The sequence below is a fragment of the Centroberyx gerrardi genome, chromosome 16 (genome assembly GCF_048128805.1).
Source record: "Centroberyx gerrardi isolate f3 chromosome 16, fCenGer3.hap1.cur.20231027, whole genome shotgun sequence".
Lineage (NCBI taxonomy): Eukaryota > Metazoa > Chordata > Actinopteri > Beryciformes > Berycidae > Centroberyx > Centroberyx gerrardi.
In genome coordinates, this window is record NC_136012.1 from 28,156,603 (window position 1) to 28,169,782 (window position 13,180).

General features: G+C 40.1%; 1 protein-coding gene across 2 annotated transcripts in view; it reads right to left on the reverse strand.

The window, feature by feature from the left end:
• abca1b (ATP-binding cassette, sub-family A (ABC1), member 1B) overlaps positions 1–10,833 on the reverse strand; it is a 67,780-nt gene extending 56,947 nt beyond the window's left edge. Inside the window, exons 1-4 of one of the 2 annotated variants that reach the window (XM_078289123.1) lie at positions 10,742–10,833; positions 8,297–8,422; positions 6,730–6,817; positions 484–625 (exon numbers count right to left, since the gene is read on the reverse strand). In XM_078289123.1, the coding sequence (XP_078145249.1) occupies positions 484–625; positions 6,730–6,817; positions 8,297–8,362 (296 nt within the window). In that variant the 5' untranslated portion in view covers positions 8,363–8,422; positions 10,742–10,833. Of the gene's footprint in view, positions 1–483; positions 626–6,729; positions 6,824–8,296; positions 8,423–10,741 lie in introns of both variants that reach the window. The other variant, XM_078289122.1, reaches the window with a different exon arrangement.
• Positions 10,834–13,180: the final 2,347 nt, after the last annotated feature.

Genomic DNA, 13,180 nt, shown 5'->3' on the forward strand with positions numbered 1-13,180 from the left:
AGGCCGAGATATCAGTCCGAGATATCAGGCCGAGATATCAGGCCGAGATATCAGGCCGAGATATCAGGCCGAGATATCAGGCCGAGATATCAGACCGAGATATCAGGCCGAGATATCAGGCCGAGATATCAGACCGATATCAGGCCGAATTTTAAGATCCTGAATATCGGCTATCGGCTGTTTCAATTCAAGAAGTATTTGTATCTTCCTTCAAAAACAAATATTCCAAAATGCTTTACATCTATTTTGTAAAAAGTGTTCATGATGTTCATTGCTCAATATTAAAAAAAGAATAATTACATTGACAAAATGTGTGAGCTCCAGACAGATATAACAATGTCAAAAATATTGAATTGTGAATTTTACTTTTATGGCAGCAATCAGACTGTCAGAGTGTCATTTTTCAATTTCTAAACGAAACTTTTTAATTGAAGGAAGAGTCGTGTTGTATCAGGCGTCGTTAGAGTTTGGTAATTATCTCACATGGAGTCGTTGAAGTTTCCGACGACGCCCGGCGACTCGCCCGGCGTCGGGCTGCGGAAGCAGGGGTTGTTGGCGTTGCAGATGATTCCCTGGATCCAGGGCAGCGTGCCGGCCGACGGCATCGCCTTGTTGGGGAAGTGACCTGCAGGCAGAGAGACAGGAAGTGAGGCTTTTACCCAGAACACCCTGCAGCACCAGGAGTCCAACCCCCAACCCTGACAGTGTCACTGCCTCGCTCTTCCTAAGGAGCTACGCTGTATTAAAGGGAATTCAACATTTCATCAACTTATAAAAATATATGATCAAAGATGTTTAATGACGACATTGTTAAAATGTCATTTTGTTTAAAGTTATTACATTTTCAAAACTCAGTTTCAGTCTAACTCCAGGAAACGCATCACAGCTGGACTCGCTCCTGATTGGCTGCCTCATTAAAGAATGGCTGAAATCCGTCCAATCAGGGTCCAGTATTGTGACGACTCGGTCTTCACATTCATTCAGCCGAACTCATTCAATTCAACTTTGAACTAAACTACATTTATCTGCAGAACATCAAAGAAGAAGAACTTTAATCTGATCCTGAGACGGAGGAGAGCTGGAAACTAAATCATGAAAACTGAATAATCTGGAACCTTTAATGACTTGTAATCATGTCATAACATGTAATCTAAAGAGAGGAAAACAGAACTGTTATCTGTTTTTAACATTTTACAGCCCAGAATAAGAAGACACCCGTCAGCCAATCGCCTGCCACATTTGATCTTGACAAGAAGAAACCGCCGTCTCAGTCGTATTTAATCTGAAATCTGCTCGGTGTGGAACATCTCGTCCACACGGTGCGGGGTGAGACACGCCTGGACGGGCCTGCGGGTCTCACCCTCCGCCTGTCTCACCCTCCGCCTGTCTCACCCTCCGCCCGTCTCACCCTCCGCCTGTCTCACCCTCTGCCTGTCTTATCACCCTGCAGGAGAGCAGCTAGCATCAGCGAAGCGTCCTGCAGGAAGCCTCTTCACTTATCACGTCCTGGGTGGGATTGCCTAACCGCAGCGCTCGACCTTTGCCCCCGTGATGTTGCACCCCCCCCCCCCCCCCCCCTTCCTTCGACGTTATTTGAGCGATTAGTGAAAAGTAGGCCTGCTATCAGCAAAACCTTTAAGACTGCCAACTGGGCGATTGCTAAGCAAAACAGTGATAAGATAAAGGCAGAGGCTTGGAGCTTTGTGGAATTGCAGGCGTCCATCTTGGATTTTACAGGTGAACGATTTAATTGCTCATCACTGACAGTCCAGCTCAGATTTATGGTGCGATAGGATGCAGTTTGATTGGGATTGGGATACACTGCAAGGCAAAAACTTGTAAAGGTTTGAGTCTATCTTGCATCTGTTATGTTGTTGAACCATCCTGCCTTTTCTATCAGGACAATTTCACATTCAATTACAACCTTTTCACTTCATGACATGATTTATGACATGATAGGATACTGAGTATTTTACGGGAAACTGGTACTTAGGTTGGGTGTTAACCAAACTTGTTACGTTTTGGCTAAAACACGTAAAATGATCTTATGTTTTGAACCACAGCGGCCTTTTCTTGGGATAATTTCCTTTTTGCCTCTAATAGCATTTGTGACATGATAACTAGTATCATGTTTGATTGGTTGTTGAGCAAAAACTTCCTTTTGTAAAGTGTAAAGCTTTGGATTTAATGCATAAAAATGTCTTCTAGTATGTTCTTTTTCTACTATGGTCTAACTGTAGAAATGTAGAAATGTCTTATGTTACTGAACCAACCTGGCTTTTCAATTTCACTATCAATTTCAACCTTTTCACTCTTCCAAAAGGATTTATGACATGAGAGGATACTGAGTATTTTACGGGAAACTGATACTTAGACTGGGTGTTGAAAAAACCTGTAATGGTTTGGCTCAAACACCTAAAACTATCTTCTGGTTTTGAACCACCACAGCATTTTGTAATCAGCACAATTCCGCATTCAATTAGAGACGTTTCCCTCTTCCAAAACCATCTGTGACATGGTAACTAGCACTTTGATTGGCTGTTGAGCAAAAACCTCCTTCTGTAATATATAAAGCTGTCTTATGGCTTCTCTATCAGGACAATTTCACGTTCAGTTACGACCTTTTCCCTCTTCCAGAAGCATTTATGACATGAGAGGATATTGAGGATTTTACGGAAAACTGCTACCAAAAACTTTCTTTCGTGAAATGTAAAGGTTTGGGTTTGATGCATAAAAATATCTTCTTCTATGGTCTTCCCCTCTCTCCCTCTACATCAGTGCAGTTTCCCCCTCGGCTCCCTCTGTCTTATCGCTCTGTATTATCTGTATTATCTGCGGCGGTTCAGGCTGCAGCGGCCGGCGGCGTGCAGCGACCGGTTTCAACACGCCTCGCCTCACATGCTGAGTGAATCACAGCAGAAGTATTCCTCCTCCTGACGTCCGCGACTCGAGACCCGATGCAGAACTGAAAGCGCTCCGCCGGCCGGCGCTTCTGCTTTCTGAGGTAAACAGGAAGACAACAAGCTTCCTGGAACTGAAAGAAATTAAAGTAGACGGTCTGCGCTGATTTCTGGCAACGGTTTAATATCCGTCTGTGTGATTGGTCAGTTTCAACAGACAGGAAATTCTCTCTCTCTCTCTCGCTCTCTTTCCTCTTATTTAATTTCTCATACATGCTCATCCTGTGGGCCGCTGGGTTTGACCCTTCACCTACTTACTATTCAATTCAAATCAAATAAGCTTTATTGCCATGAATGGAAGATAAGCAATATTGCCAAAGTGGTCCAGTGTATCGCAAGATATCTATTTTAGTCCATCAGGTAGACAAAAGCAAAATAATTGTTCCATGGAGATAGAAAATTAAAAACAAAATAGTGAATACACATCTAAGAAATCAAACTACAGAGTTTAGGTAATGACTTACATTATGTCACTATTATCTATAGAGATAATAAAAGGGTTTAAATCAGACACGGATGAAATAAATCTAATTTGTCAAATTTTTGATGGTTGTTCGTCAGATTTTGATGGACAAATTTTAGCTTGGTTTAGGTTTAGCTTGATTGTATCTCCAGGACTTCCCTCCACTGCAGACAAACTCCATCTAAGTTTGACGAAGTCCGATCTGACAAAGCACATCTACGAATGACAAAGGCGGCTGAAGATGTCCTAAAATGGCCACCGTACTTATGATTACTGTGATATTGACTTCAACCATATCGACCAGCCCTACTTTTAATGTTGGTGATCTAGGAACTGAACTTTATTGGACTGTCGACTTCATTGGAAATCAATCTGGAGAGAGTCAGAGAGTCAGCTAAACTCCCAAAATTGATGAATAAAGGTAAACAGACACAGAAAGCTGATTGAATGATTTCCATGTATCGATGAAGTCAAACTAATCACAACACAGCAGATCCCAGCTGATGAGTCGGCATTATGGGATGAAAATGTGATTATGTAATCGGCCTGTCCTCGTGCCAGACCGGGGCTCTGTGACCTTCACCAGCTTTCACATATAGACCCTTGATAGTGAGATTACAGCAGGCGATAAAGGCCATAAAGGCTAAAAGACCAATAAACTCCACTGATAAATCAACAGGGGGAAGAGGCAGGACTCTGCAGGACTCTGCAGGACTCTGCAGGTGTAAAGACCAGAGAAATTTATACAGCCTGGGTCGCTTGGCGTTAGGAGTCACGTACAGCTGAACAAATAATAAAAAAAAAAAAATCAAAATCGCAATATGAACTTGCAGCTAATTTCTTCAGAGAGAGTTTGGTCCAAACTGGATTTGTGAACAAGGAGTTTTAGAGCTGCAGGTGATCTTTGGTCCATGAACCAAAACCTTTCATCAGACTCAAACGCAGTGAATCCTGCACACTCACAACTGTTTTCTTTTCTTTAAACGATTTTAAAGTTCTAAAAAATGCATGACAAGAAAAACCTGTGATGATATGAATTGCAGTTGAAATTGCAATTGCAATATTCTGTCAAATAATCGCGATATCTTTCAGCTCCAGTATCAAGTGTAATTTTGATCCTGGTGAGAAACAACAGCTCAGCCAACCTGAAACTTCCTCCAAGAGGCCAATTATCAATCAGTAAAGTCAGATAATAGAGTCAGTAAAATAAAACCCGTATCCAAGAGGCTGTAAGCTGCCAATCTCACTTCCATTAGTCGACTGAAACCTGTCAACCTTCTCCTCAGTATATAAAACCTCCTGTCTTCATGTACTGTAGGTGCAAGGGTCGCGATGCTCCTGAAGATACAAGTCGACAGCAGCTGGAGATAAACTGGGACTATCGGAGGCAGCTGGACCTGCTACAGAACATTGATTACCACCGCAAAATCCTCCCATGATGCATCTGGCCGAAAAACAACGCCAAATGTGCTGAGAAACTGGGAAAAATGACTTTAAAGTTTTGGCATTGGAGGTAAATAAGTGGATGGTATATTGTTCATATACCTGTTCATACTGTTATTTATCTGTTATTTATCTGTTATTTATACTGTTATTTATCTTAGCACACTCATACTGTTCATACTGTTATTTATCTGTTATTTATCTGTTATTTATCTGTTATTTATCTGTTATTTATCTGTTATTTATCTTAGCACACTCATACTACCCCTTACAATTTATTCTATTTATATACTTAGCGTATTCATACCACTCTGTTCATACTGTTCATTCTGTTAATACTGTTCATACTGTATATATCTTAACACATTCATACTACCCTTGTAGCTTATATATATATATATATATATATATATATATATATATATATATATGTACATTACATTGCACTGCACTTTTACTGCTTCTTTTGCACTTCTGGTTAGATGCTAAACTGCATTTCGTTGTATTAGTACTTGTACTCTGTGCAATGACAATAAAGTTGAATCTAATCTAATCTTGAATCTATATAGTATTATAGTATTTATGTGTATATTTTCCGTTGATATGGAATCTAAACCGTGGTCATGACCTTTAAAGTCACAGTGAAACAGCATTTTGAGAGCATCTTGCTTCCGTAATGTGACGTATTTCCTGTTGAAACAGGATGTTGGAGGCGGGACATAACGCAGGGAGGGATCAATCAAAAGCGTAAACCAATGGGAGATCAGTTAGGGAAAGGACACGGGGCGAATGTTCAAAAGTCCAGTATGTGATAGTATTGTTGGTTGGAATTTGTATTTACGCATACTGGTACGGCGTGAAATAACCACTAAAAACACACAGTTTGAATTAAAAATAATGGGATTTTGACAATAAAACAGGAGTACGGTTATTGTTAAAAGGTGTATATTATAACATGGGAACTTAGCTAACGAGGTGAAAAGGTCCTTTTTAATTTCACTGCGACTTTAACACCTTTGTGCCTTTGTAGGGCAGCATCAGTCTGAAGTATTTGAAGTACTTTTGAAGTTTTTTACCTTCCAACAACAGCCGAAGTACCTGACAACAACCTGAAGTCTGCCAGACTGATTTAAATTTCAAAGACTCAACGGTCGACTGCTGAGGTGTGGAGAGGCCGTTCTGCAAGCCATTGTGTTGGTGTGTGTGTGTGTGTGTGTGTGTGTGTGTGGGGGGGGGGGTGTTAACGGGAGACAAAGCCTAGCCTGAGGAGAAGAAGAAGAAGTGACTGTGAGGAAAACAGTAGAAAGATGATTGGACTTCCTGATGATTCTGTTGATTCCCTCTGTCTGTTGTCTGTCTGTCTGTTGTCTGTCTGTCTGTCAGCAGGATTTCTTAAAAACTTTTGAACGGATTTCCATGAGATTTGGCAGACAGATCAGTCTTGAGCTAAGGAACAGCTGATTCGATTTTGGTGCTGATCTGAATCTGGGATTTCCACTAATAGACAAAAATCTTTTTGTGGCCAGAACTATGAAACTAACAGAGATACAGAATTTGACTCCAAATCCTAAGGGAACGTTTGCAGGTCTAGAAATCAATTTAACTTTATACTGAAGTGATAGGAATGATGCGTTTGGGTGTAACAGAAAGTCGGAGGATTGTTCAGCGTTGGCGGAGGTTTGTCTTCTAGCTTCTAAACCCCCTCACACCTGGAAATGAACTATAGTTTATGTTTAAGCATATGAATCTGGATTTATTTGGATGCAGTTGCTTTGACTGACGTTCTTCCTTCTGGTTTTGTGTTTTTGTAACTCGGACCCCCGTCTCCGTCTCCTCCCAGGTGTAAATAAAGTTGGGACTCACACTCATGCTGCTCGTACGGCGGGTAGTTCAGCCGCACGGCGATCAGGATGAAGAAGATGAACAGCGGCCATGCGATCTCTACCAGGAGCTGAAGCTGTGAGGAGAACAACAACAAGGCAAGGCAGGCTGTGAGCGTTTACTGTTAGAGGAGCGTGCCAGTGGAAACCATTAGCCCCCCCAACACACACACACACACACACACACTTACCATCAGCCCCGTACCCTCCCGAATAGCCTTTTAAAAGCTTCTTAACTACCTCGTATAAAATGTCTGCAGCAGGAAGCAGCTTCATCTCTTTATTATTAGGAACTCATTCATAATAAATGAGCGATCGATGCTGCGACTCGCCTCCTCTTCAACACAACAAGCAGCAGAGAGGAGAGAGGAGAGAGTCGCTCTCACCGAAACATGGGAGCTTCGGAGAAAGATTCCCCTCAATTATTATTATCATTATTATCAATATTAGTCCTGATTGATGATTCCAGAGAACTGAAAATCCCTCCTGGCTCTTATCTCCACAGCACTTCTCTCTCACATGCTGACTCCAGGCAGACGGGAACGTTATTGCTTCTGCTATCAGGACACTGCGGCTCTGACCTTTGACCTCCTTACTATCGGCTGCGTGTAACGCTGCTGATCTAGGAACTGAAACGTATTCTGCTGCTGCTGGATAAGAGCGTCAGCTATCATTTTTAAAAAGAAAAAGCCAAAGCTGCTCTGATCAGGACTGACTTCATGACAACAGAATGAGAAGAAAAAACACAAATCATCATTAAAAATTAGCAAAACAACTCCTGGAGTCCTGACAGAGAGAAACAGAAAATCTCTGTCTTCCTCCTAATGTTTAAATGTTTGATAAAAAGCCAAAAATATCTGAGCAGGATCTGAATTCTCATCCACTTCCCACTTTATCTCGCTAAATCAAAACCCCCTGAAGCTACTGTTGTTATCAATCAATCATCATTCCGTAAATTAAAGAATTATATTTAATTTGAGTTACTTTGGCATCGCATTACGCAAATGATCCTGCTGCTTCAAAACACCATCAGAACATATGAGTGATGTTCATTCAGTCAGTGGAAATCACAGTCCGCAAGATTATAATTAGAGATTATAGGAGTTTAAGAAAGAGAGATTATGAGATTTAATAAATTCAGAAAGAGATTGTGATATTATAAGAGTTTAGAAAGAGAGATTATGAGACGATAAGAGTTTAGAGAGATTGTGATATAAGAGTTTAGAAAGAGATATTATGATATTATGAGTTTAGAAAGAGAGATTATGAGACTATAAGAGTTTAGAAAGAGAGATTATGATATTATGAGTTTAGAAAGAGAGATTATGATATTATAAGAGTTTAGAAAGAGAGATTATAAGATCATAAGAGTTGATTAAGTTTATAAAGTGATTATAAATCTATAGTAATCGTCTCCAACTTCTCAGCAAAGCAAACCAGACTCTCTCTCACGCTCTCAAAGATCTAAACTTCGCTCTCCCCACCGTCTTCCTCCAGTACTTTCACACAACAACAACAAAGATCTTTTTTCCGGAGAGATCCCCGCTCACCGTCTGTCTCCGTCTGTAGGTGAAGTTCTTCCACAGCAGCAAGCCCAGCTGAGTTGAGACGGACATCTCTGCCCGGTCCTGGATCCGCCGCTCTGCGCTCAAATGACTCGCCGCCCGCCGCTCAGTCTGGGAAAAAGAGAGCGAGACGGCCAGAGGTTCAGCCAGCCAGTCAGCACGCGGCTCAAAGGTACCGGGGGTCAAAGGTCAGCTGCTCTCTATCTGCAGCTGACAACATCACTCCTCCTCCTCCTCCTCCTCAGATCTTCCTCCTCACATGGAGGCGTTTCGCAGACTGAAGTTTGACTGATACGGGTTTTCAAGGCCGATATGCTGATAATTCTTTGTACTGAAGCTGCTGACGGCCGATATTCAACAAATTAGACCTTTTTTATGCCAAAAAATTAAAAGTATTCAGTAGCTTCAACTATTACTCACAATAGCTGCTATTTTGTGGGAATATTAAAGTCAAATTTTGCCATTTTCATGCCAAACAAAACAAAACAAAAAAGACTAGTATTCAGTTTTTGTCCCAGACTTTTCTTCTCATCAGGGTGGAAAAGCCTCTGAAACATTCAGAGCATCACGGGACACTAAAACTCTCCACTGAAAACCAGACTGATGGAATTCTTTTAGTGTCAGCAGCTCTTTAAGGCAGAGACACTCTGGGAGACATTACTGCCTTTAGATGAAGAATTAACAACATTACTGAAACAATTAAATAAATGAATAAAATATGCAAAGATAATCAAAAGTCACTGCAGGTTTCTCTGCAGCTGTGGTCAGGAGGAACCTTCATCATATCAGAGGTGATGATGATGTCTGATATTTAATATATAATAATAATAATGTAATATCAGCCTGAAACATCAGTCTAACTTGGAGGTGAGAGGAAGAAGAAGAGGAGGAAGAGGAGGATGTTTGCATTTGCACATCCATCCATGAGACGTTACCATCACACTGTCTACCCCCCCCCTCCCATCCACCACCACCACACACACACACACACACACTTTGATCACTGCCATCTTCCTTTTCTCTGAGCTGAGTGCTGCAGCAGTTCTGCTCATTTACATCACAGGAAGTGGTGTGAATTAAGTGCAAACTGCTGTGTGTGTGTGTGTGTGTGTGGAGGGGTGCATTGTTCCTGAGCCCCCCCCCCCCAAATACAGTTTGTAAATCCATGATTGGATCAGCTTTCTATCACTGCTGGTAAACACATGATGACTTTGATCAGAAGCAGAGAGGCTCGTTTTCAATGGGATTCAATGGGAAAGACCCGGTGAAATAAATCTAATTAAAAAGTCAACTGGTTTCAATCATAGAACTGAAATATCTCAGCTTTTCAATACTTTCCACACAGCCAATTTCTGTACAAATCGGTGTTATAACTGTTTTTTTTAGGCTTTCTGTTAAATGTAACACAGACACTGCAGGTAAAACACATCTGATGCTTGTAATTTTCCACCAATTAAAATCTTCTCTTTCAACAAAAAGGATAATTCCACTTATATCACAACATCAGACATCAGCTCAGCCTCCCTGCAGGTTTGTAATGCAGCTGCAGTTCAGATTTCAGCTAACAGCAGTTATCTCTGCAAGTTTTGGATTTGAAGCTAGTTTATTGTGATTTTGGTCATAAAACTCACTATTATCTCAGTGTTTTTAAGTAGTAGACTGTATTTGAGTGCAATAAAATTACAATCCCCCCCCCCCCCATACACACACACAATAAGGTGAATACACACTGCAGCGCCCCCAGCGGCAGGAGGAGGAACTCCATCTACTTCTGTTCATTAAACTCTTCTTTTGTCTTTTTTTCTCTCACCTCTGATGAGAATAGACAGAAAATACTGATTCTAACCCTTAAAGCCAAATTTTACATTTTTTTTTAAACCAAAATGCATCTTACTGTCTGCATTCAAATAGTCCAAAATGTTCAAACTCTTTTGGAAATAAATGGCAGCAACATAATCCATTCCCTGTGTGTGAAGATAAAAAGCTTCGTGCATTGTTTTTAACCCCAGATGTTTTTTTCTTTACATTTTAACTTCAACTTTGAACTTTTCACTGTGTTTGGAGTTTCTTTGCTGTGTTTTCCATGCGTTTCTTTTTTTTTTTTTTGCGAGACTTCAGCTTTTGCTTGAACAGGAATTATCTTATCTTGTAATTAAAGCAGAATAAGAAAGGCTGAACTCTTGATATGGCAACAAAGAGCGGCTCAAATTCACGCGAATAAACCAAACCACGGATATATAATCAGTGTCTTTAAGTATGTTGGTGTATTTTAAACAGAAAACTAACATTATTTGCCCCCAGCAGCCTCTCTGCCCGGTCAGTCCGACTGTCCTCACTGTACCTGGGCGAACTCAGGTTATCTGGACCCCAAAATCCTCCATGAAGCAACAAGTCGGAGAGAAAGTAAAGGAGAAAATAAAGAGTAAATACCTTTGTTGTGTGGTGAGGAAGCAGAGACAAACTCTCATATCAGTTTTCCTCGGCAGGTAAGTTAGCGGACGGCCGGTTATCTCTCCCGAGGCTCAACAAGCATCTGCTGCTCACCGACGGGCTTTCCTTTATACCGACAGACATCCGCTGGAGAAACAGCACGGCGTCAAGCTGCGCGCGGTAACACACAGCACATCCGGTAACGGTTTTCAAAATAAAGCATTTTCTTTTGGCGGAGGATGTTGAAATTTACTCGGAGTAAGAGAAAGTAACAATGTGAAAATAAAGCAGATGTGTGTAAATGTATGGTAAATGTAAATACTTGTAATACTACAAAATGTCCCTGCAAAATGCAAAATACACAGAAACAAATACCTACTCAAATACAAAACATAAGAAACTACTACATGTACTACTACAAAGTTTACTACTACAACTACTACTACTACTACTGCTAATAACAATCTTGATTTATGTAGCCCTTTTCAAAACACAGTAACAAAGTGAGTGCTTTACAAAAGAGTGAAATAGAAATACATTTTTATCCAAGAGCTGCAGTAAAACGGTTCCTAAATGCTGTGGTAGAATAAAAGGAAACTAGCAGCATCCAAGTCGTCTAGTGGAAGTTTTGTCAGTGATGTGATTTTCTGACAAAATAAAAGCACCATAATACAATTCTTTTTTCTCTTTTACAGATTTTTGACGTTTTGTTCCAGGGTTAGACTGGTGTATCAGTTTGCTGATATTGTCATTTTATAAAATGGGTTCTGATCCAGTCTGACATGTGATACAGTTTAATTTATAACATAACTATTGTAGAATTACATGTAGGCTAATACTACAATGTTTGTCTATGAGAAACTTTGGCAAGAATAATTTTCTGGGGGGAAACACTGAATTCTTGTGATTTTTGGAAATATCAGTCAAACCATTTTCTGTACACATCAAGACGTTGATTCTTTTCCCCCCAAACGTGATAAATTGTACCTTTTATTTTGAAGGCAACATCACTGCAGCTCCGGTCACACTGTGGCTGTCTGTGTGAGGCTTGACGCAGCTGCTGACCGCGGGGTTACTGTCGGTCAGAGAGCGAAAGCCCCGCTGCAGCATCTGGACTTCATGTTCGCAATTACAGGACAAATCAGACTAATGTCTGTTTCACAATAAAAGTTTCCACTGTGACGCAGCCAACAAATACTGTTAGGGGAAATGTAAACAAGGACTGTGCAGTAAGTAAAGTGAATACAACATAGTACTACATAGCCTACTTACAGTACTACTACTACTGCTACTACTACTACTGCTACTGCTATTACTAGGCTACTACTACTACTGCTACTACTACTACTACTAGGCTACTACTAGATAGATAGATAGATAGATAGATAGATAGATAGATAGATAGATAGATAGATAGAGTACTTTATTTATCCCCGAAGGGAAATTCCAGTGTTGCAGCAGCAATTTACATAAATGACAAAAAACACACATAACTTATAAAAACACACACAATGAGGTAGGTAAAAGTCAGAACACGGAATTACAAATATAGGCTATATTATATATATGATATATATTATATAAATATATATATAATATATATATATATAATATATATATATATATATACAAAAGCTACTATAACTATAACTACTATTATATATGTGGGGGAGGAGTAGTAGGAGGAAATCCCTGACCTGGGCCTTTCACTCCTGCATTAGAATATTTAACTGTAAGACATATTATATTATATTCATATTAATGTACACTTTAAATACAAAATGTGCATTGTGCATTCAGAGGAGGAGTCTCCTCTCCCGGCACAGAGGGGAGTCATTGTACTACTACTACTACTATTACTATTGCTACTACTGCGACTACTACTAATGCTATTACTACTGCTACTACTACTGCAACTACTACTACTACTGCTATTACTACTAGTATTACTACTACTGCTACTAGGTATATCTGGTGAGTTTCAGACAGGATCCTTCACTCTGATCCGCTGCTACAGAAAAATCCTCCAAAAGGAAATCAGAGAGCTGAGGAAGCAGAAAGAGTTCTGGTGCAATACAGTGAAACATCTGCTGTAATATTCTTCATATTTTGCACTTTTTGAGCACTATATTTTGCACAAGTCAAATAATTCATTTTACTATCTCAGCTCCCTGATTTCTGTCTTGTAGACTTTTTTTGTGTCCCAGTAAATCAGTGAGCCGCTCCCTCTGTGGTCTGATGTTGATTTATCTGCATTTATAAGTACTATATAGCATGTACGTTATCTTGATATGTACTTGAGATGTGAAAATTTCAGTTCACAGATGAAAAGCTTTTTTTTTTTCCCCACATGTGATCATTTCTTTCATTTCTTTCATGTTTTCACCTGACGTTACACATGACAATATTTGTTAGGAAAGAAACATTTATTTAACTACT